General features: G+C 50.3%; 2 protein-coding genes across 3 annotated transcripts in view; both read left to right on the top strand.

Annotated features, from left to right (window-relative positions):
* The window catches only part of METAP1D (methionyl aminopeptidase type 1D, mitochondrial), a gene marked incomplete at its 5' end in the record, with an annotated part of 78,826 nt that extends 71,159 nt beyond the window's left edge, over positions 1-7,667 (top strand). Inside the window, 4 exons of the mRNA XM_082658375.1 lie at positions 4,670-4,767; positions 6,086-6,133; positions 7,030-7,108; positions 7,240-7,667. Coding sequence (XP_082514501.1) covers positions 4,670-4,767; positions 6,086-6,133; positions 7,030-7,108; positions 7,240-7,318 — 304 coding nt within the window. The 3' untranslated portion in view covers positions 7,319-7,667. The remainder of the gene's footprint in view (positions 1-4,669; positions 4,768-6,085; positions 6,134-7,029; positions 7,109-7,239) is intronic.
* Positions 7,668-11,803: 4,136 nt separating this feature from the next.
* On the top strand, positions 11,804-15,225 carry DLX1 (distal-less homeobox 1; the record flags this gene model as incomplete). 2 transcript variants are annotated; one of them, XM_082658613.1, is made up of 4 exons in its annotated part: positions 11,804-11,849; positions 12,581-12,960; positions 13,626-13,825; positions 14,971-15,225. In XM_082658613.1, 3 exons carry the CDS (start codon positions 12,648-12,650, stop codon positions 15,223-15,225), a joined length of 768 nt encoding a protein of 255 aa, XP_082514739.1. The 2 variants fall into 2 exon arrangements, with proteins under 2 accessions (XP_082514739.1, XP_082514740.1); XM_082658614.1 differs by lacking the exons at positions 11,804-11,849; positions 13,626-13,825 and having other exon boundaries at positions 12,648-12,960; positions 14,971-15,047.
* Positions 15,226-24,094: the final 8,869 nt, after the last annotated feature.

Here is a 24,094-nt window from a genome sequence, read left to right as displayed (position 1 = left end):
TTAGATGGTCTACGTCTGCCACTGAGGAGGAAACTGGCCCCACTTCTAACAAATGTTTGTTCTGATGTGTTAAGGCAATGTTTCTGGACATCTATTATTTCGCCTTTTCTCATTCAGGCAAAATCTCAAGGGAGTAAATAAACAAACAGTCTCCACCTTTAAGCCAAAAATACTCGGAATCATTACAGACCGAAAGTTGACAAACATCTTTCAACTCAGCCTCGTTTATTTTAAGATACTCACCATCTTTTGCATAGCCTCCCTCTACTGATACACCATGAAAAGCACATTCAAGCATCTTTCAGTAGTATTATGTCACCAAAAACCTGGTGATCTTTATAGGAAATTTTGAAATTTTCTGAAACCTAAAGGATAGGATGGTATCTCTGAAGAAGTATTGGCTAAAAAGACTTTAATGAAAAGAGTTCTCTGTGTGCCCTTCTGCTTCGTGAGGGATAGCTAGTGATCTTTAGGTTACAGTGTTACTATACTCACTGGACTTGCATTTGCTTTAAAATATTTCTAAATTTGTATTTTTGTAATTACCTCTAGATGATATGAGCTGTACATATGAAGATACTGTGAATGTGTAGATTCATGCATCACAAATATGTGACAGCTCAATCAAAAATAATTTAAACTTATACTTGTAAATGTCATGATGAAAGTATCAATGAATGGTTTTTAATGTTTAATTCATAAGTATATGTTTTGATATTAATTTAGAAGAATATAAAGCAGATTTTTAAAAATCTCTTTCTATTAGATTATGCACATTTAAACAATAAGTGGCTCAGGCAAAATAAGTCATTTTAATGTCATCTGTGATGGATTTTTCTTGACAGCTACTGTAAATTACAATTACACTGCTTCTCTCTGCACATGAAAGTAAGCATTGCAATAAATTATCTTTTATTTCCATCCATCATGTCTGCTTTTCAGAAACAGAAAACCTCAAATAAAAGTTCAGCACTATTGTAAGAAAAATACAGTAATTTGTGATCCAGTTTGAAACAAAAAAATGTACCACTCTTTTAGAAAACAGTTGTTGGCTTTCAAAAATATTACTAATTGTACTTAAACATTCCTTGTCATTAAAGGGAATCCTTGAATTTGTGCATTCCTGCATTCAAAACTACTGCTTAAAATAAAAATCTGGAAAGAGTAAAGTAAAATTCCATAACTTAGAAAGTCAGGTGCCATTTGAGATCCTTTAATTAGAGATGTGACCATTTGGAAATCAGTGCTGTTTATAGGGTTCATGAGAAAATGGTAATAAAACAATTTTCATGTGCATTTTTATTTCTTTAGAAGAGTATGTACTTAAATATAATACTCCTCTGCCCTCTTGGGGAATGTATTTTTAGTCATAAAATGTAGTTTAAGTTTATCAAGGATTTTAATTTATCTAGACAAAACTTCAATTGAGGAAAACTATCTCATGAAAGGGAATTAAATTAAGAGAATGATCACAAGATGAAATTCCTTTAGAGAGATTTTTCTTTCAACTCTAAACCGTACCTGAAACATGAACTGTAATAATACAGTATAATTTTCAGGTAAGTTCATAAACTACTTTTATACATCTCCTTCCTCCTCTCCCTGCCTCTCCTCCCCAAATATTCCATCTGAAGGGCTTCAAATCATAGATGTACTCAGGCTCAGGTGAGTGGCTGTCTTAGAAAATTTTTAATTAGAGAAAATCAGAACAGAAGAGCTAATACCAGGAGCGTTCTTTTGGTAGATTTTAACAAAAAGAAGGCAGATTTCATCTGTGAAATGTCCAAGGCAGGAAGACCCTCATGCTCAGAAATGGGTCATGACCCTCGATGGCTGGCGTTGGGGAGCAGTTGTGTACTTCTTGGGCACCCCTGCCCACCCAACAGCTTCCATTTCCCCCAACACACCAGTCACGAGAAGCACGTGTACTCCACTTTCCCATGCCACAGCTAGGGATCCTAGCCACTTGATTCCATGTTAGAGTGGAATTTGCTACTACAACTTGCTTGGATTACCTCCACAAAGTTAGATTTAAACCCTAGAATCAGGTACATAATCTTGTGCTTCCCTTATATTCCAAAATAGAAGAACAGTATGTAGTAGAATAGTAGAAGGGGTACGCTTTTCAACAGTAATTAGAAATATTAATGAGATTTTCTTCCATTCAGTCCCAGGAAGTATGCGTTAAAAAGCGAACTACCAATCCAAAAGGAGAATACCCTAAAAAGCAGACAGGCGTGTTTACTTAGTTCGTGAGAATCAAGCACTGAGATGGGTGCTCAACCAAGGAACTGAGGGAAATTTGTCCTGTTCTTTTCCTCTTCCCACACAGCTGTGAAATCCTCTGACCTTTGCATCCATGGCACATACATTCTATGATCCTCCTAATACCAGAAGTTCCAGCAGGATCCAGGCAGTAAATTGTTGTAGAATGCACTCAGATATCTTTAGCCACCTAGTAATTGCACAGCTTCTTTTATGAAGAGGAATGAGAGGCATGGGAGGGACCCCAGGTGTTTTTTCAGAGTGGGCTTTCTTCCTCTCCTCTCATCGGAAATTAAAATGAAGATTGCCATTGTAACACACATTTATGACGTAGCTGTGATGCCTGCCAATCAGTTAGAGCCTTAAAACAAAAACAACAACAAAAAACTAGTTTGGTTTTTTTAAGAAAAGAAAATAGAACAGTTTATAATGAATCTTCTTAGAATTATTGAGGTTTGTTGGGACATAGATAACATAATTTACAGGTTTAGATAGAACCCATTCTTGTAAAAAAAAAAAATACTAGATCAGTTTATCTTACTAAATAATCTCTCTTCCACCCTCTATCCACTCTCCATCCTGAGTTTCTATTCAGAAATTGTGTGGTACAAATAGGAACATCTTGGAAAAGTTGTAATACCTCCTGTCCAAAGTGCAAAGACACACAGAAATAAGTATAACCATAAAGAACAACTTAAGAGATAAAAGCATTCAGTTACCATTCCTCTCTACACATGCATAGCTCACCTATTTCTGCACTGTTACATGGAAATTAAATCTGAATGAGAGGCTGCCCACCTGCTATTTATAGTGACATCCTGGCCTAAGTGAAGACATTTTACAGGTCCGGAGATGAAGGTTAAAAATGTATACAGAAAAGTATATTGACAGGAATGCTCATATAGATGCTGGCTAAACGCCTTTGAGTTCATGTTAAACTAAACCAAAGGGCTGTTGGAACCTCTAGTTTGGGATCTAAGAACTTTGGTTTTGGTAAGAATTTAAACAGTGGGCCTGTAAATCCCAGTCCATTATTATGGTTAGGGTTAAGGCACTTTGCCCTTCATTCACATGAAAATATAGATTGTTCATGATATGTATGTTCTTGTCTTTCTGGTGCTCCCAGAAATGAACATGTTCACCTGATGGCAAAAACGACTTCTTAACCTTGTAGGTGAAGATTTTAGGGTTGGATTGTAAGATTTCACTTATATGGGATAGACGGAACCCAAAAGATTTGCATGTAGAAGTAACTAATGAAGCATTAAGAATTAAGAATCACAATACTAGCTTCACTTAAGCATCGTAGCGATTAAAAAGCATTTTTTATGAATTTTGTTAATGGTGTAAGTCTTTAGTAGAAATCCCAAATAATCACAAAGTTTTGGAGTGTTTCAAGAATACTGACAAAGTAGATGTGACCTTTTGTGTGAGTGTGTCTGTTTGTAAAATGTTTAATGTTCTGAATTATAGAAGTAGGAAGTCACATTTCAGATTGTAATTTTTTTGTCTGGTTCCCAAATCAGTGGTAATTTGCACAGCCTTTTTGTGAAACTCCATACAAATCAGGCAGATTTTTATGACCTGCATTACCTGTACATGTATCTTGGTTATATTGAGCTATATATGTGTGCTTGTACACTCATCATCTAAAAGTGGGCTTGTTTGAATGCTGTACTAAAGTAAATGAAGCAGGGCTCCCTGGTGGCGCAGTGGTTGAGAGTCTGCCTGCCGATGCAGGGGACACGGGTTCATGTCCCGGTCCGGGAGGATCCCACATGCCGTGGAGTGGCTGGGCCCGTGAGCCATGGCCACTGAGCCTGTGCGTCCGGAGCCTGTGCTCCACAGCAGGAGAGGCCACAGCGGTGAGAGGCCCGCATACTGCAAAAAGAAAATAATAATAATAATAATAATAAAGTAAATGAAGCAAATTACTGTGTTAGGGGGCTTCCCTGGTGGCGCAGTGGTTGAGAGTCCGCCTGCCGATGCAGGGGACACGGGTTCGTGCCCCGGTCCGGGAGGATCCCACATGCCGCGGAGCGGCTGGGCCCGTGAGCCATGGCCGCTGAGCCTGCGCGTCCGGAGCCTGTGCTCCGCAACGGGAGAGGCCACAATAGTGAGAGGCCCGCATACCACAAAAAAAAAAAAAAAAAAAAAAAAAAAAAAAAAAAATTACTGTGTTAGATACATACCTTTTTTTTTCTTCATTTATCCAGAGGGAGTTGTTACAAGCTATGACAAAAATTTAAAAATTTTCCAGAATAATGAAAACAAGTTGTTACTATCCTAAATATAACTTAGTTTTTTCTTTTTCAGAGAATATTTTGAAGTGACTTTGTCTTATCTGTGTATGCACTTAAAATGATCCAATTTAATTAAGTATTTTTTTTGGTTACTTTTAAAGCCAGATAACTCATCAGAATGGTTTGCAAGTCTGTCCACATTTTGTGGGACATGGGATAGGATCTTACTTTCATGGACATCCAGAAATTTGGCATCATGGTAAGAAAGTTAGTTTGGGAGCTGCTTATCGAATGTAATCAGGATAAAGCAGTTTTGCTCCTGAATCCCTTGCTGCAATTTTTAATCCACAATGTCATCCTTTCCTATGAGTGTGTGGGTGGGAATGGGGGGGTCCTACCTAATCGTAACCAGCACATTACTATGTTATTGAATTAGAGCCCAGCCGTTTCAGTCCCAAAATAAGGTTTGTTTTGCTTTTTGTCTCCTGAAGGGTGATGGCTGGAAGGCACGAGGGATATTTGTCTAGAAAAAGTTACTGAAAACAAAACACCACAGCATCAATGTCCCAGCAGCATACACATATGACTGTTTTCTGTTTTTCTTTTTCTGCCCCCTTCTCAAACTGCTGACTGTTGTGGTTAAACTTCATTACATCCTACACAGCGTTGACAGCTGATGTATTTAGCAGCGTGTACTCTTAGTGATTTCTAGATTATACCCACCCTGTGTTCTTTCCCCAGAATCTCCTGTTTTTCCCTGCCTGGATGTGTACCCTACAGTGAGAAAGCAAGGGTGGGCCAGAAAGGGTGGGGTATTTGGGTTAGGGTAGGAAGCAGTTCTATGGAGTGCCCCCAAGGGGGGTGCATACCTGGACAGGGACCAAAGGAAAGTTGGCCCTAGAGCCTTGACCTGTGTGCTTGCGGTGGGAGCAGCCCCTGGAGGAACTACTGGCTGGAATCCATCCCCTGGAAGATCCCTAGAGACTCAGCAAGTCAGAACTCCCTTTGGGCCAAAGAGCTCCACCAGAGGCAGCTCATAAGAGGCCCAGGCTGGAGTGCAGAAAGGGCCTCTCAGGCATGTGCCTACCCAGCGCCAACACCTGGAAATATTTCAAGTCACCCCTGTTCTTGCCTTCTACCAACCTGCCTTCCCTTTGACTCAGTTCCCAAGATGTCTTACTCTTTGGGTTGGAGGTGTGGAGGGCAAGGTCCAGGACCCAGTGCAGCCAGGAGACCTCAGAGCAAGTGGCCAGGGGACAGTGGAGAGGGGGTGCCCAACAGGTGTCTCAAGCACCCAGGCTGATTTTGCTTAGCCTTGGTGCACCCTTCCTAGGGACCCTGACCCCAAGCTCAGAAAATGCAAAGACTGAGGCCTAGGAGCCCTGTGCTTATTAACCCATGGGTGGTAGCTACCGCCCAGGATTCTAGAAACCTCCACCCTTTCTTCCTAAAAGAAAAAATAAATAAGATAACCATGTTTTTTGAGTAGCCTAACCCCTCTAATTCCATTTCTCTCTGTCCTCTCCATTTCCCATTCCTGCTCCCCACACCCATTGTTTTCTGTTTCTGTTTTACAGCGAATGACAGCGATCTACGCATGGAGGAGGGCATGGCATTCACCGTAGGTCAGTGCTGAGCTCCTCTTCAGAGAGCAGTGGATCCCTTGCAGAAGCAGCGGCGCTGGCCTAGGCCAGGCAGTCCAGTTGAAGGGCTAATAAAGCCAATCAGCATAATTAAATAATTCAGATGCATAGTAAATCTGATTAAATAATATCCTCGAGCCCCATCTTCCTAAATCAGATACTTACCAACACATTTAGGAGACGGCAGCCGTCCAACCTTTTAATTCTGTTACCAGTGTAATGTGGTGTTTGGGTTTTTTGTGTTGTTTTGTGGGGTGTTTTTGTTGTTGTTTTTCATTAACACCCAGTAACTAGAGGCATTTATGTCCCTTGCTCCCTGTCGGCTAGTGACATACTCTCTGGTAACCCATTCCTGGCTGATCATGTGAGTGGTGTCAACACCAAATTCCAATCACCTAAGACCCTGAAGGCATCATATTTCTGACTGTGGGGCTTAATGGAGAAGCAATTAGAGTGAAATAAGAAAATTGTTATTTGCTGATTAATGAACATTTTGAGCATGTTTTAAAAATTCAAATATTTTTAAAAACTGACTGGTATTCATGAGAGGGACTGGTGTTTGGGTGGTTATTATCCACAGGGTCCTAATTAAGGCTTGATTAAAATGCCCTTTTTTCCTCTAAAAAGAATTACGAACTAGGCAACTTCATAACATTTTTGAATGCCATAGCGTTTCCTCTTCCTACTGTTTGGTTTGTAGCATACTATGTAAGCAACATCAATTATCAGCGCTTGCGAGATGACAACATGAGCCCGTGGGGGGAAGCACTTGGAGGGAGGGGGGAGAACCTTTTTATTCTCTTTTTTGATAATCAGCCGAAACAATGTTTAACAAGAATCTGATTAGATCACTGCAGTAAATATGTTCCCTCTTACAGAGCCAATTATAACCGAGGGATCCCCTGAATTTAAAGTGCTGGAGGATGCATGGACTGTGGTCTCCTTGGACAATCAAAGGTGTTTGCTTTCTGCCCGGTTTGTTTTAAATTGTATAGAAAGGGAAGGTTCGTCCGACGACGAGGGCGAGCTGCTACTCCCCGCCCCGCAGGCGCTTGAGCGCTTGCTGATCGCTGCCTTGTGTGTTTCAGGTCGGCCCAGTTCGAGCACACAGTTCTCATCACGTCGGGGGACGCGCAGATCCTGACCAAACTGCCCCACGAGGCCTGAGGATCCACCCAAAGGTCGCAGAGACCCGGCGCCTTTTTTCTGAAATTGCTGAAATCCAGCTGGAGAACTTTGAGAAGAAACAGGCTAACTGCAGGTCTCACAGTAACCTACCTAGCACCTAGTAGCGCCTTGGGAAAACGCGGTGGGGATTGGTGGCCGTTGAGAGCTCAGATCCGAGGCCCCGATGTGGCCGTGCGGCTTCGGAAAGACGGGTCCTGGCGCCGGGCTCTGCTTCCCAACGCGGGAAACGCATCTGGAAGGAAGCGGGGACGCCCTCATTTGGAAGACGAGGGATTCCTAGAAATGCATAGCTTTCTCTTTCCCTTGTCTTGACTGCCCGAATAAAAAGCTTTCACCTCCTAAAACCGCTGTGTCTTGTGCTCTTTCGTCTCTGAAGGTTACTAGGGTAAGAGGGTAGGTGGTTAATTTTTGAGTCTCTGAACTTTTAACACGCGCGCGCAGAAAGAAGAGCCCGAGCCTAGCTGTTAGGAATTTTTTTTTAAGTCTCTTTCTTCCCCCCTTTTGGACCCCACCCCCCCCCCCCCCCGCCACTGGCCAGCCCTGAGGGAGCTCGCGGGGCCAGCTGCCCCCAGCCCTTCCGGTTCTTTCCCCTTCATAGCTGCTTCGCGATGAAAAGATTAGCCCGCCAGTGGAGGAGTTAGCTACAAATATTTCCTTGCCACTGGACCCTGGGCCTGGCCCTTCTGCAGGGGTTATCACTCCCCAAACTTGACTTGCCTGGTCCCGTGCGGCTCCTCTTCCCTGGCCTTCAACCCGCACCGCGCGCCCATCCCAAAGGTTAAATTTGAGAGACCCTCCCTCCGACACACGAAGGCAAGCTAGACCGTTTGTCGCCCTAGGAATTGGAGCATCGGTCCCACCCGCCCAGATGTGGGCGGTGTCTGGCGGGTCTCCTACCTAAATTGATCTCTTCCAATACTGGCCCTCTTCAGACCCGCGCTAATGCGCTGGAGACCCAGAGCATCCCTGCAAGAGGAGTCACGGGAACTTTTGACGGCAAGGGCCTAGTTAGTCGGGATTGGAGCTGGCGAGTTTAACCCTGATTCAGCCTGCCAGCAGCTCCACCTGCTTCAGAAGCAGGAAATCCAAGAGTCCACATTCTGCGTCCCCCAAGGCTCATTACCGCCCTCAGTACCCTGCCTTTCTTAGCGCTCGCTCCTCAGGACCTCTTCACACCTGGGCTCAGAGGTGGCAAGGGCTGGGCTTCTAACAAGCCATGTAGAAAGTAGTTTCACCCCGTCATGGTTTCAGGGTGTCCCACCCGTCAGTGCTTGTGCTAACTCTTGTTTCTACTGAAGCGGGTTTTACAAAGCTGCCATCCACTAAACACAGATTGGGCTCAGCTCCAGACCACCAAGGAGATGTGGACACCTGTCATTGCCATGACAGGTGGCCTATGTGATAGGACTGGAGAGCCAGCTCGTCTATGTGACATTCAGAGTGTGGGAAAAGTTATAGGAAACTGAGGCCCACGAGCGTGCTTGGAAAAGTGGCTAGTTCAAGCTTTTCCCTGAACTCGGTTCTCATGGGCATCCGCCAACCCTTCCAGCTCCCTTTCTCTGCGTCCAGGGATGTAGAATTTGGACAGAGGGGATTCCGATTCTAGTGGACCTGAGAGCTGGAAAAGATGAGGGACGGGTTGAAGATTTACAAGACCCACAGGAAAACTTTAGGGTGCCGGGGAGTTGGCCAAGAAAAGGCCTAGAGACTGAGGCTGCTGCCCCAGAACAATCCGAATTTTCTAGAGAGGAACAAGGCCCAGATAGCCTTGGGAGAGTTTTGCCAGAGAATGACTTCACTTCTCTCCTAGATTAGTCGGATTGCAGCGATTAGCCAGTATCTTATCTACGGATCCGTTTACCCGGAGATTCCCCAAGAATAATTTCATTAGGACCACAGAATTTTACCAGCCACTGGGATAGCACGCTGCTTGTGCAGTAATTTTCCCGAGGTGGAGGTATTTATGGGACAGGTTTATAATCCCACTTATTAAAGTGACTAACCTCAAGTTTAAATATGATACGTATATATGTATATATACTAGTACCAGCCAATCGTCAGCAGCTCCGTAGGAAACAAACTTGAATTAGAATGAACTCCGTTTAACATGCTTTGAAGTTGAAATTTGGAAGCAGATTTTAAAATATCTTGTCCACGTCCCCACCCCCAATCCCGCCAACTCAATTGGCCCCAAACCTCACCCTGGGTTGCAGGGATTCCAGCCACGCGTGACTACTGCTAACACCACAAGGTGCCCGGTCCTGTGGTGTCTCCTACAGGTCCTACTCAGAATCCGGGGCTCTCAGGATAATTGAGAGAGTTTTGTTGCCTCTCTGAGTTGGGACAAGCGAAGATCTAAGCAAGCCGGTGTTTCAGAACAGGTGTCGCCTTAGCGGTGAGGGTTGGGAGGGATCCACCCTGGACTCTTAGAATAGAGATAAGATCACACATGGAGAAGCTAGTCGAGGCCGGGCGTCTCAGCACCCGAGGGCCCCGGCTCAGCCACCCCTCCCCGAACCTGCTTCTCTGGGGCTAAGAAATAATTCCGGAGTGTAGGCACTCCCTCGCCCAGATACAATTCATTTTTAAAATAACCCAGGCTCTGAAACCATTTCCCGTGCGGGGCTTTTGTTCCCTGGAGCCAGCCCTGTCCCCTGCGCTGCGGAAGACTTGGATTCCCCCCCACCAGAAGTGAACGGCAAAGAGCCCTGTAGACCATCGCGACCTGTGGCCGCCTCTCTCCCTTTCCCCCACCCTGCAGTTCTCTGGAATAAACTGGCCCAGGGCAGACCAGCCGTCGGGTTTCCTCACGCCTTGCCCTGAGCAGCCGGAATCGCCAGCCTTGCTTCCCTCCGTCCCAATCCCTGCCCCGCGCCAGCCGCGGCGATCACTTACGTGGGCAGGGCCCATGAGGCGCGCGGGAGACCAGGGGCCCGGGCGGCATCAGCTGCGATGCAGGGCGCACCGCACTCCGCACCCCAAAACAGGCGCTAGGAAAGAGCAGTTAAAACCACAAGTGCAACACGGAAAACAAGAGGAGTGGAACGGCTCCGGGAGTTGTCTGGTGGCGGAGTCATTAGCTGGTTGTTGCTACAAAGCCTCACCGTGTGCTTCGGCGATTAAGTGGGGAGGGGGGGAAGAAAAAAGAAAAAAGAAAAAGAAAGAAAGAAGGAAAAATCTTTTAAAACGTTGGCAAACCCGTTATTGGTTTGGAGGATTGGTTGTTTCGTTTTGCTTGGCTTTTATTTTTTGCTCCAACCACACTGCCTGAAATATCTCTGCCCCCCAATATCTTACCCTTAAACCAAAGGAGAGGAATTCCCCCGGGCAGCAGCTGCTGCTACAGAAGTTAAAAGAGAGAAGCCCCTTCCACTAATATCTGTAACGACAGCACCGATGTAATTTGTTTTGAATGTTCATTTTTATTGGTGTTCCCTCTGCCAAAATGTGCTTGATTACAGAGGTTTGTCCTGTGATCACTACGCACTCTAGAAAGGGGAAGGTGCCTCGGCGAAGGTTCAGCTCAGGCCAGATCAAACCCTGGGCTGTTTAAGGCTGAAAGGCTGCATGTTGCTATTAGTGTTAAATATATGGCTAATTATGCATATGAAAATTAAACATCAGTGTTATGCTAATGGGGCGCCTTCAGCTGCGGATCCGAGCACTTGAGACTACCATTTAATCAAATGAATCAGTAACTAATACATCTGCACGTGTGAACTTTCACAAGATCATTTCCCTGTTCCCGTCACACCGCTAAATTATGAAAGAAATAATTATCAACACTTTCTAATTACCTAACAAAGTAATTTGGGATTCACCGTGGGGCTGGCGGGATAGGGAACCAACAGCCCCTTGGCAGCCTGCGTGGTGCGCGCCACGCCTCATGGGGGTGGCTGTGTGGCGGTGGCGGCGGGGGCTTTTGTGCACTTTTCTGTACCTAGCGCCCCAGCAGATAGAAGGCGCCGCGGCAGCTTTTGCCTCCACCAGCTCTACCCCAGGCCCAGTGGCGCCCGCTTTGACCCCTGGAGATGAGGAGTATCCTGGGTGACAATGAGAGACGTGTTCACACACAGACAAGCGAGCCTACCACTGGCCTGGTTTTGCTGCGGGTTTTGGTATCCTCCAGGACTCCTACACCCCGGGTACTCTCGCCAGACCCCAGGAGGCCGGAAAATGACCACCTGGCGTCCGCGGCTCAAGCAGAACTGAGCCCGCCAGCTCCTAGGCTCCACTCCGTGCCGCGCCCTAGGGGCGAGTGAGCCGGGGCGCTCGGCGCAGAGGGAATGGAGGGGGGGGAGGAGGAGGAAGGTTGGGAGGGAAACAGGAGGTGGGTGTTGGAGGGAGGGGGCGGTGCGGTCGCCTTTCCTGGGAGGAGAAGCGCGGGTTCCTGGCTCTCCGCGCGCACTGTTTTAATCAGACCGGTGCAGCCTCGAGCTGGAGTGGCCAGCTTGGCCTGGAGCAATGCGAGCGGGCCCTAGGGAGCGGCGGCGGCGCGGCGGCCGAGTGAGTGAGTGCGGCCGGAGGGCCCCAAACCCGCCCCCAGGGATGTGGCAGAGCGGACCCAGGACAGGGAGGCGCCGCCGGGAGAGTGCTGCGCTAGGCACGAGACTCTCGGGAGGACAGCGCTCTGTTGACCGCCTCCGGCGCCCCCATTGCGCGACTCCGCGTACGGGAGGCCGCGGCCGGGCTCCAGAGCCGCCCTAGCTCTGCACCGGACCGGCTGGCGATTGCTAGGAGAAACTGCCTTGGTCCCCGGTGTTGGGGGTGGGCGGAGGGTGGGGACAGTAGGAGGGGGTGGGCGGCGGCGCCGAACCACTGGTTGATTTCTGGGAAGTAAGGCGCGCCGGGGAGGCGGGAGGCTGATGAGCCGCGGGCCGCGGAGGTCCCGGCGCGGACGCCGCAGCCCATTGTGCGCCCCACGCTGCTTGCTCTGTTGCAGAGGTGCCCCGGCCGAGAGGTGTGGATGCGTCTCCCCCGAGGCCGGGCCGCCTCGCCCGCTCTAGTCCAGCGGAGCCGGAGCGCCTCGGACCAATCCCCGGTGATTATGCAAGACAGCGGACCAATCAGCTCCGCCAGCTCATGAATATTTATGACCTTGGCTGAGTCAAAGCTTTGAAGCGAGTTTGGGGAGCTCGGCAGCATCATGCTTAGACTTTTCAAAGAGACAAACTCCATTTTCTTATGAATGGAAAGTGAAAACCCCTGTTACGCTTAAATTGGGTTCCTTCCTGTCCTGAGAAACACAGAGACCCCCAAAAGGGAAGCAGAGGAGAGAGAGACCCACACCCAGACCCCGCGAGAAGAGATGACCATGACCACCATGCCAGAGAGTCTCAACAGCCCCGTGTCGGGCAAGGCGGTGTTTATGGAGTTTGGGCCACCCAACCAGCAAATGTCTCCTTCTCCCATGTCCCACGGGCACTACTCCATGCACTGTTTACACTCGGCGGGCCATTCGCAGCCCGACGGCGCCTACAGCTCGGCCTCGTCCTTCTCCCGACCGCTGGGCTACCCTTACGTCAACTCGGTCAGCAGCCACGCGTCCAGCCCCTACATCAGTTCGGTGCAGTCCTACCCGGGCAGCGCCAGCCTCGCCCAGAGCCGCCTGGAGGACCCAGGTACGTGCGCCTGCCAGGGAGAGGAAGAGGTGCGAAGGGAGGGAGGGGGGGAAGAGAGAGGAGGAGGAGGAGAGAGAGAGAAAGGAGGGAGAGGAGTGGAGGAGAGAGACATGGGATGGGGGTGGGGAGGGCGCCGAAGCAGTGAAAGGTTTTGGGTATCAGTAAATGAATCCCTGCCATAGCAAAGAAATTTTTAAAATATGTATCCACGCAACTTGCAACTATCCAGCAAAGGATAAATCCGAGAGCGTCCCCTGGCACTGGCTGGGCCTCTGGGTGGCTCCGTGAGCCGAGCACACAATGCCTTGGTGGAAAACAGAAACCCACATGTGCACTTATTAGTCTCGGTAATTATTTGTTGTGTAGCGCTGTAAACAATGTATGCAATTAAGGGTAATTAAACCTCAACTACCGCCTGTAAAAATAGCAAACTTTCCCTGCAAAGGCAGGAGCTGCGCGCCTGGGAACTGCCCCAGACCGCTTGCAGCGGCCGGGGTCGGGCCCTTTGGACTTGGCGGGACCCTTCCCTGGCTTTCTGAGTTTCTTGAGCGTTCTCATTCCTGGTCCTGCCTCTGCCACCCCTCTGCGGTCACTTGCTCTGGGCTCCCCGCACTAAAGGCAGTCCCTCGCCTTAACTACGGCCCCCACTTCTGCTGTCCCTCCAGGGGCTGACTCCGAGAAGAGCACGGTGGTGGAAGGCGGTGAAGTGCGCTTCAATGGCAAGGGGAAAAAGATCCGCAAACCCAGGACGATTTATTCCAGTTTGCAGTTGCAGGCTTTGAACCGCAGGTTCCAGCAAACTCAGTACCTAGCTCTGCCCGAGAGGGCGGAGCTCGCGGCCTCCTTGGGACTCACGCAGACGCAGGTACCTCGGCGCTGCCCCACTGTGGCGCCACGCAGGCTTCCCGCGGCCAACCTGCACCCGCAGCTTCATTTCTTGCTCTCTGGGCGTCAGGGGTCGGGGTGTGTGTGTGTGTGTGTGTGTGTGTATGTGTGTGTGTGTGTGTGTGTGTGTGTGTGTGTGTCCCACCCCGGCTCTCGCAACATCTCTCCTTCCTCCGCAGTTCTCTCTGCCCTGGCTCTGTCGCTGCCCTCCGTTCCTGGACAATCTGATTAGGGCACAAGAAGGATTTCCCTAGGCATTTTGTTTGGGGACTCTGAGGTCACACGTGCCCGAACAACTGGAACAATAGACGCGGGGGTTAATCCCTTCTTTGCTTTAAAGTGTGTGGCTAATCACTCCTGGCCTGGGCCCGAGCCTCTGTCTCCCTCCTCCTCCGCCTTCTCACCGGTTTAGGCTGGCAGGGGGAATCCTTTCCTCGGCCCTCTCACCTCCCAAATCCCAGACCCTGGAGGAGAAACGGAACCTTCCTTCCCTGGTTTCTCTAAGATTCCGGGGACCCCTTGGGCGTTCTGATCACGACTGGTGCGGGTTTCCAACGTCCGGGCCGGGATTTGGAGCAGAGTTAGGAGACGCTAAGGAAAGGTGGATTTGAGTCCAAATGAAAAGTTTAACAAAACCCTGTGGCCTCCTCAGTCAGCCCGCAACTTGCTCAAGGGCTGAAATGATGGCGCAAAGAGAAGGCGGGTCACACTGGAAATAAATTTCCTCCACTTCTTTTCTCCATTCGGTTCTTTTATTGATGTTCATACTGGAATTGAAGCCTCGATGTTATGCAGGCTCCGCGTCTTCCCCAAAAGATTGCCGGGCTCGGGCTGAGTCCCGAGGCAGGCGAAGGCCTGGATCCCTGCACCGCTCACCACCACGCTCCCTGGCTCTCAGAGAGCTGCCCCTGCCGGCCACCGGCGGCCCGCGGTGGAGCCTCCCAGCCTTCGGTTCTTATGGGGGAAGGGGGGTGTGTATGCTTCTGCAGCAGGGAGCTGCCAGGTCGCTCAGGGCAGGGGCCCGCGGGGTATCCTCTCTCGCTGTCCCACGGCCCCCTTATCTCCCCAGGACCAAGGTAGGCACAATGGACCTAGACCGAGTCACGTTGTTGTCCGCTCTTGCAGGTCAAGATCTGGTTCCAGAACAAGCGCTCCAAGTTCAAGAAGCTGATGAAGCAGGGCGGGGCAGCTCTGGAGGGTAGCGCGCTGGCCAACGGCCGGGCGCTGTCTGCAGGCTCTCCTCCAGTGCCACCCGGCTGGAACCCCAACTCCTCTTCCGGGAAGGGCTCGGGCGGCAGCGCGGGCTCCTACATCCCTAGCTACACGTCGTGGTACCCCTCGGCGCACCAAGAAGCTATGCAGCAACCCCAGCTCATGTGAGGTTGCGCGTCCGCATCCGCCCGCCTCCTTCCCGTCTCCCTCTGCCCGGGCCCCTCTCGCCTCCCGGTCCATCCGCCCCGTCCGCGTGCCGTGGGTCCGGAGGAGAAGGGCCCAGAGGGAAAGAAGAAGGAACAGTAAAGGCAGGACGCCCGCCGCCTCCTCCGAGTGCCGCGCGGTCTGGCTCGGCGACTTCCCTGGCGCCCACGCCCTTGCCCGAACCCCGGCCTCGGCCGCGCGGTGACAGCAGAGTGGCCTCGAAGCGCAGGCACAGCGGCCTGAGACAGCGGGAGCCGCAGCAAGATCCCGCCGGACCCGACCGCCGACGCTCAGCTGTATGGGACTATCAGGAAAACAAAACAAAACAAAAAACAATGTAGAAAAAGCAAAAGCTCTTTCTGTCCTGTCCGTTTCTTGTCTCCTTTCGCTCTGTATCTGTGCGCTGACGAAGTCGAGGTTCTCTTCCGTCCGCTGTCCTCGTTCTTCGGCCGCTGAAAAAAGTCACCAGGTCGGAGGAGGCTTGGTCCACCGGGCCACCCTGCTCCGGATACTGGAACGTTTTGTCTTTTCGGACCTTTTCCTGGGCCTGCCTAACCATCTGTGTGGCTCGTTCGGGGATTGGGGGAAATTGGAGGGAGGGGGTTTTATTTATTGAGAAATGGACTTCGCTTGAGGCTGAATGTTCGGTCAGTTCACGGTTCTGTGGGGCGCGAGGAGCGCAGGGTCCAAACGTACCCATTACTTTAAACGCACCCGGAAAAACGAATAAGGAGGACCTGGTGATTTTTAATTTATATAGTAACTTTTGTACTTCGCTGGTATGGAGAGGTTGGAAACGAATGATTTGCATTTTTTACATGTCCCGTATTATTTTAAAAAGAAAAGAGAGAGAGAAAGAAATGAAGCCAACACAATTTCCTCATCTCGGGAAGAACGCTTGATCGCTTTGCCTGGTTAAGCAGGAAAATCCTAATTCTTCCCTTGTGGAGAGAGAGGACTGATGGGCGGGGAGAGAAAACGTGCAGGGGTGCGCCAGTGCCCTAATGCCGGTGGGCTTTAAAGTAAGACGAAAGCAGCTTTACAACAATCCCCAGAGGCTCGACCACAGAATAATGCCAGTCACCACCCTGAATGCACAGTCTCCAGTGCAGGATCTAATTGCTGTACATATTATTGTTATTAATTATTATTGTTATTATTATTGTTCTGTAAACATGTTGCACAAGCTTAGCTTTTTTTCTGTTGTGTGTGGCTGTAAAACCCGATGCTTTGTGAAATGAGAATCTTGACATTTTTCTTGTGAAATTTGGAAAATGTGATCAAATGAAATCAACCGTGTTTTGTGTTCTCTATGTCAAAGTTTAGTTTTATATTGAGAATGTTAACTTATTGCTTTGTATCTTGGGGGGGGGGGGAAAGAACTTTGTAAATAAGTTATAAAGTTTCTCCGAGACAGTAAAATTATGGTTTCGAGAAAGAGTTGCTGTCTGGTGTGCTGTGTGAGGGGTGCTGGGGCCAGGCAGCAGACTGCCACCTCTGGGGACAGATGAGGCAGGGGCAGCGACTCCCGTCTCCAAACATAGCAGGATAACGGCGGAGGTATGCGAAGCCCCTGCTGGGACCATTCTTCAAGACTTAACTCCTGCACCCCCCCCCCAAAGGGTCTGATCCCTGCCTGGGTTAGAGGGCGGTGGCAAGGGTTCCTGGGAAGGGGAATCATGAACAGGTGCGGCCTGGCAGAGCCAGGGCTCAGGAACCAAAGGGACTGTGAAGGCCGTCTGAAATGAGATGAAAGCAGAGCTCACAAGCAGCCGCCCTGTGAGATGTAAGTGCCCCCCGCGCCCAGTCACCTTGCAGGGGGCCTGGAAGACTGAAAGTGGAGACACCCGACTATGCCCCTCGAATCCGCCGGGATCTGGCCTCCCGGCTTTTGCTTACCCGCAGGGTGCTGGATCTCGAGGCGGAAAAGACGAGGCCAGACGCAGGAAAGGGGCCGGAAGGACACGTCTGTCACGCTACCCCCCAATCAATCAGTGAGCTCCGGGGGACAGTCCCAAGGCGCCACCCGGGCCCCTCCACAGCCACTCCCACCCATCCGGGCCCATCCATAACGAGAGGCCCATTCCTGCCTAATGACCCCGGGCTTTTCTCTGCGACTAGGAGAAGCGGAGGAGAGGAGGGAGGGGCAGGTGGGCTCCGCTGACTCGACGGAACCTGAGAGCTTGTCAAGCCAAGCCCCTACCCCCTCCAGCGCAGAAGTCCCAAGGCCAGGCGGTTAAGGGGCACCTCCGGTGGACCGTTTTGATCAGTACACTCCAGAAGAACGTGGGCTCTGAGCCGCTAGCATCAGTCTGGCACCCTCCTCCTGCGCCCCAGACCAGCCTCAGCCCCAGGCCCCACAGCAAGCTGAGAGAGCTCAGGAAAGCTGCGGGCCCCGACGGGCTGCTTTGAAAGATTCCCGCTTCCCTCGAACTCGCCTTCCGACACTGCTTCCCGAGGGGGTTGGTGCTCCGCCTTTGGGGGCCCCTTTGCAGCGCGCGGTGGGGAGCAGAGAGGGGAAGGCAGTGATCTGTGTTATGACAATCACCCATTTTTCAATTGGTGCTGGTGAAAGATCGGATGCGCCAGGCTTCTCCGACGCCCTTTAGGAAAGGGAGGGGAAGGGGGGGAATGGCGGAGGGAGCAGGGGAGGTGGTGGGGAATGGAGCGGGGAACCTCGAGGCTCCTTCTGGGCCTGAGAGTGGGGCTCTTCCTCTCCCACAAGCCCCCAGAACCTGGAGGGCTAAGGGGAGGTGATCGGACCTTGGAGACCAGGATGCATGCGGGCGGGTGTCGAAGCTAAAAAGAGGGAACTGTTTTCCCGGGCTGGGCTCCGGCGCGGGGACAGGGACCTTCCTGGATTTGGTTTCCCCTGCCAAATGTGACTTTGCTAGCGGGAAGGTTTGGGCGGATTTCTTTCAAGCATCCAACTCTGGTACCCCAGACGGCAGACAGGGCCCAACGCCTGAAGCCACAGGCAAAATCTGTTTGGTCAAGTGGATTTTAATACGTTGAGATACTAGCTTATACTAATTTAATAATCTCATGCTAACAGTTCAAATAGAGAAATTATTAGTTTTAGCTCAACGAAGGCGGTCTTTAGTTAGGCTCTATTATAATTATAAGCGGTTGTACTTTTAAAAAATGTTAATCTCAATATAGGTCTAATTAATGCTGCCTTGTTACTGACAAGTAGTTCATCAAATATCTGATTCAAAGATTTTCATAATGAGTATATTAATTAAACTATGAATAATCTAAAGGTGGTTATATTTAAACAATACCTCATTATAATGATTAAATACTGATTTTGAATATTATGTCTTAACAATTGTCACTTAGAAAACACAACCTTTCCTTATGTATGAGTCTGTAATGGCAAAATGCAATTTTGGGATTTTTTTCCCCTTGTTCAAAAAATGTGAACCTCATTTTAAAACACTTCTGAAATAGGTTACACACAGCTTAATGATTATCAAAATGACTCTTTTCTGCAAAAAAAGACCCCAAAGTGCGCGTACAGCTGCAAACCCAAGAGGGTCAGCATCATTTCACTGTATTCTCTTCTTGATTACAAGCCGGGCCCATCAAACACAACATAATTACAGTAATTTCAGGTTTATTTATTCTAATGCAGTTTCCCCATCTCTCTGGTAATTATGAGCAATTTTTTCGCCCAGGGAATCTTTTTGCATTAACAAAAGAGATAACGCACTGAAAGCCAAATTTGCTGTGCATTGAGAAAAGAAAAAAAAAATCAAATAGGTGCGAGCTGCCATCTCTGCAATTCTCCGGTACCGGAGCCGGCAAATTGCTTGCAGGTGTATGAAGCAAGCTTGTCAATGGCCGGGCCTCCAAATTAGCAAATGCACTGCGTCGAAGTAATGAAGACAGACTTAGCAAAATTGCCAAACAACAGATACCTCTTTAATATCTTCTCTCACACACTCGCTCTAAAAGGGGTAAGGGTGGGGGTGGAGGGACAGAAGCAACAATCCCCAGCCCCCTCCTCACTGGTCTTGGGTTTCATAAGCTGGGGACTGAGTGGCCCTGCTAGTAGTGGTCTAATTATGGAAAAATCAAGCCCCTAAATCTAGGCAATATTTTAAAATACAACATTGGAAACAGGTTTATAATTCACAACGTTCCTTCGTTGATTGTTATGTTTTATTTTTATTTCTTTCTTTTTGAGATCTGCACTGGGCTAGGTCAGATGGCTCTCCAGACTTGCCTATTCTGCACTAGTTTAAAGAGCCACAAAAAGTTTTAGAATCCCCCGTATCTATATGCACAGAAGTATGAATTTACTCTTAGAGTCATTTGATGTAGAAATTAACTAAATCTCTCCCCTTGAAGAAATTGTCAATTTTTGTCACCAGAAGAAAGGTAGGTCTGGGTGCTGGATACAAAACCTGTGAAACTCGATCCCAAGAAAAAGTGGGAGGAAAGAAGCAATCCAGGCCCCTAGCTATATATTTTTATCCTGCTACTCATGTCTTTCATTCTGTATCTTTAAAAAACCGATTTCAAAAATCTCTAGCTTTTGTCATCCCACCGCCTGGGTTAAACACCCCGAAATCAAAGGCTAAAGCGGACTTTTCTGCTTCTCATCCCTCATGGCCATAGAAACCTCTATCAAATGCAATAGAGAGGGTAAGGGTCTCTCTCTCTCACGACTCAAAGAAACCCTCCTTCCGTCCCAGCTCTACAACAAACCCCAATTCAGTGTAGACTGGCAAACGGCTCTAAAGGGTGCCTTCCCCAGGTTCAAGAAACTGTCACCCCCCCCACCCACTCCTCTCATACCCCCTCCCTCATCCCCCAACCTTCAGGGATTAACACTTCCTGAAACATCAAGTGTTTTTATAAAAAGGAAAAAAAATAATCCTGACATCGCTGACAAGAAGTTTTGATGGAAGAATTAGCTGGTGCATACATAATCACTCCCCCCACCCTCCTATTCCCGGAGCGGGAGCCGCTGCGGCGGGCGCAGCGCAGCCTTCCAACCCTCTGAAAAATGAAACCGGTTTCCACCCTTACCTTCTTCAGTGTCAATTTCAGATAATCTGGACACAATCTTTGCTACATCAAATCAAAAGGGTCGAAGGCGGCTTTTGGCTGGGAGAATGACAGGAAAGAAAAGGCAAAAAAGAAAAAAAAAAGGAAAAAAAGAAAAAAAAAAAGGAAAAATAGGAAATACAAAAGCGACCAAACCAGAGCAAAACAAAACCAGAAAACCAAAAAGTATCCCCCAGCCCCATCCTCCTATCCTGAGGTAAAGAGTGGAAAGAGGTCTCCAGGACCAGACGCCTCCGAGCGCCGCAGGCTTTTTGCAGCGCTGCGCTTGCAGAATAGGACTGAAAATTTCGGCTATATAGCCTCTGTCTTTATAGCTGATGAAAAAAATTGCAGATTATTAGCATAAATGTTTACTCTTCATTACGCTGATGACATTGTGCACTCGAGATCTTGGTAATCTTTGGGAAAATTATGAGTAATTTTTAAAAATTTTAAAGCAGCAGCAGTTACCATGCAATTCAGGCTAATTCTGCGTAGGCTCCGAACGGATATAATTATCGAGGAGTCAAGATGTTATGCTAAAAACTATGCATTGATATTCCCATTTATTATGTACATACAACTTTGACAATGTTGATGCTTGAAATAGCAGGAAATTGTCTTGCGCAAAAATTACAGTCCATATTAGGACATCTGAAATTGCGAAGAATTATATAGTAATTGCAGGCTTTCAGATGGGAGAGCCAGAATGCTCAAACTAGTGCAAATGTGGATAAAATTACAGATCAGAGCAAAAATTAGGGAAAAAGGGGGTCTGGGATTTTTCAGGTTGGCTATAGGATTCCGGAAGTGTCTAATGCCACATGATTGCTGCAGCTTTAGGGGAGACATTCATGCCTCAAATAGCGCCTTGGCCAGGGTGGCTTTAATTGAATTTCTTGGGCTTTTTCTTTTAATAGGGGCAAATGAGAAAATTGGCCACCCAAGGCAAATTTTCACTGTTCTCCTGCGGGAAAAGAGAATCCCTTTTCCCGCGTGCCGGCTGGCCCCAGCTGGGATGCCTGAGAGGCCCAGGACCCCGACCCTAAATGCGGCAACTAAGCAAGAAAGTGCCTGAGCAGGATTCTGACCACCCCCCTTCCTCCTCCCAACACCTCTTCTATTTCTTTTCTTTCCAGTTCTCCCCTCCTCCTTCCTTCGGCCCCTTTCCCGTATTCTCGCAAACCCCTCCAAAGTGCAGCCAAGTAGGGCCCTGGAATCTGCAGGCCTAGTCCAGGGGGCGGGAGGTGGGGTGTGGGGGTAGCTGGCTGAGGAGTTGGTGTGAGGCGGTCATCACCCCTAGACAGAGTGCCGCCCAGTGCCGGCGGACACCAACCTGCTTTTTGGGAAGCTTTGGGAAGAGGAGGATCTGAGGATCCTCGGGGCCCGCCCCGTGAACTCCTAGGCGTTTCTTTGATCTCCACCGCAGAGAGAGAGCGCCCCCGAGAAACACCCATTCCCCACTTGGGCGGCGCTTCTCTCGGGCACTGAGACAGCCTGCGACTTTAAGAAGCCAAGGCCAGGGCCGCAGAGGGATGGGGCGGGGCGGGGGCTGCCCCGGGGCGGGGTGGGGGGGGCTTGCTGCGGCTCCGGGCTGGAGAAGCCTACGGAAGTGCGGCCACCGCTCGGAGCAGCCCGGACTCGGTCGGGTTCCAGGGCCAGAAGTCGCCATTGTTCCGTGAGCGACGATTTCATCTCTAGGGTATTTGAGCCTCCTGGGCCACAAAAAGGAGGGCAGGAGTGGGAGCGGGGTAAGCCCGCCATGTTTGCTCTGTGCGGGCCCGAGTCGGCCCCCTGGGATTACCCCGGCGCGCTCCAAGTCCAGTCCCTCCCTCTCCTTCGCCTTTTCTCTTTCCCCTGAGTTCTAATCTTCTGGCCCGCAGTCCCGACCCATCACAGGGAGCCTTTCTCCACCTTCCCGGGCTCCGCGCCCAAACCTCACTGCTGGTCTCCGCCCTCCAGCTCCTAGCGCTGGCGGGACCGGACCCGGGACGCAGCCAGTGGCACCAGGACTCCCGAGGATTCCCAAAACGGGCCTCCGGAGAATCCTGGGAGCGCTGCGCCGCCCGCAAACTGCTAAGACACTGCAGTGTTTGCGGTCTGGCCCGACCGGGAGGACGGAGAGGAGCTGAGGCGGCCGGAGAAAGAAAGGTCTATCTAGAGACTCTGCCTGTGTTCTCACGTGGAGGTGGAATGGCCGCTCCTCCAAGACTTGCCTGCTCTCTCTTTTCGTTAAACACAGCCTACCCGCGGCATCGCCTGGCCCCAGGCCCCAGGGCGGAATGTCAAGTCTTGTAATGGGGCAATCACTGCCAAACCCGTCCCCGCGAGGGGAACTCCCGGCAGGGGGGCCTCAGAGGGTAGCGGGGGCCTCCGAATCCGCCCGCGCCTTTGAGTTTGGGGGGTGGGAGACTGGGCAGCGGGTTAGGCTTGGGGGCAGATTCCAGATGCAGAGGGAGGCTTCCCTGGGGCGGTTTTGGGTATCACGACCCAGCGAGAGCCCGCCCGTCTCCGGAGAGCCTAGTCAGACCCGGCCAGGGGCCCGCGTAATCAAGACTGCAGCATCGCGTCCCACCCACCGGCTTGCGGGGACCCCAAAGTCAAATGCAAAGGAACCAGTATTTTAGGAGGAAGAGAGAATCTATAGTTTCATTCTCAAAGAGGTCTCTAACCCCCAACAGGTTTAAGCGACTGGTGGTCGCTGTTCCCTAGAGGGAAAAGACCCGGCTTGTGACTTTTGAGCAAGTGGTTGGGACGGGGACGGGGGAGGAGGTGTTTGGGGGAGTGCGGGAGTTGCTCCTGGGTTTTACAGTCAGTGAGGACATCTTTGTTAGAAAGGTAAGGGGCCTTTCTACTCCCCGACATCACTCTCCTTCACGGGACCTTTTACCCCTCTTTTCCGCTCCCCCTTCTACCAAAGCACTGTTTGTAAACAAAGCTCCAGTCTTCCAGCCCTCTCTCCGCCCCCATCAAACCTGATACTTCCCCCAAACTCTCCCCACTAGTCTCGGAAATCCTTACACAGGACGGATATTCACTATTTTCACAAGTAATCCTGAAAGAAGGCGGAGGGGAAGCCTCCTAAATGGTCCCACATTGCAGCCGCGCTGATTAGGCCCGGGATGAATTCCCTTTCTTTCCTGCCTCCCGCCCCTCCCCCCCGCAGCCCGGGAGCGGCGGGGCGGGCGGCGGGAATTCGGGCCCGCGGGAGGGGTGTGTGTCTACACCCGGGAAGCACCCGGGGCGGGGTGGCCCGCGACGCAGAGCGCGCAGGGCGGGGGTACGGTGGGTGGGGGAGGGGGAACTGCGAGGGGCAGGGGACTCGGGCTCGCCAGGAGTGCCTGCAACTGGAGTTGGACCTCAGTGCCAGTGCTCAGCCGGAGTTCCGAGCAACACTGCCAGGGGGTGGAGCGGAGAGAACCGGGCACCCCTCACTCTTCGTCTTCCCTCCCTCTGCTTCCCAGCTCTTGTCATATCCTATCTCTGGCCTGATATTTCACGCGAGCAAATGGAAGGAGATTACAATGAAGATTTATGTGTGTTCCGAGCGCGGCTGGTTTCCCAGTGCAGGGAGCCGAGATCGCTGCTTCCCATTTCCATTTTTCATTCGCGCTTTGGGGAGTGCAGTCGGGCGCGGGGGGAGCTTGTCTGCGCGGCGGCGGCGGGCTGATCACAGGGCTCTGCGTCTCCCAGCGGGCCGCGAGACTGAGAAGGACTTGCCAGCGCGTCGCCCCCGGCGGAGCTGGAGCCTGCTCCCTCCTCCCCCAGCCAGGCT

Source organism: Grampus griseus, assembly GCF_964374135.1.
Source record: "Grampus griseus genome assembly, chromosome: 7".
Lineage (NCBI taxonomy): Eukaryota > Metazoa > Chordata > Mammalia > Artiodactyla > Delphinidae > Grampus > Grampus griseus.
The sequence above is the reverse complement of the archived record's forward strand: the minus strand, read 5'-3'. Positions and strand labels throughout refer to the sequence as shown.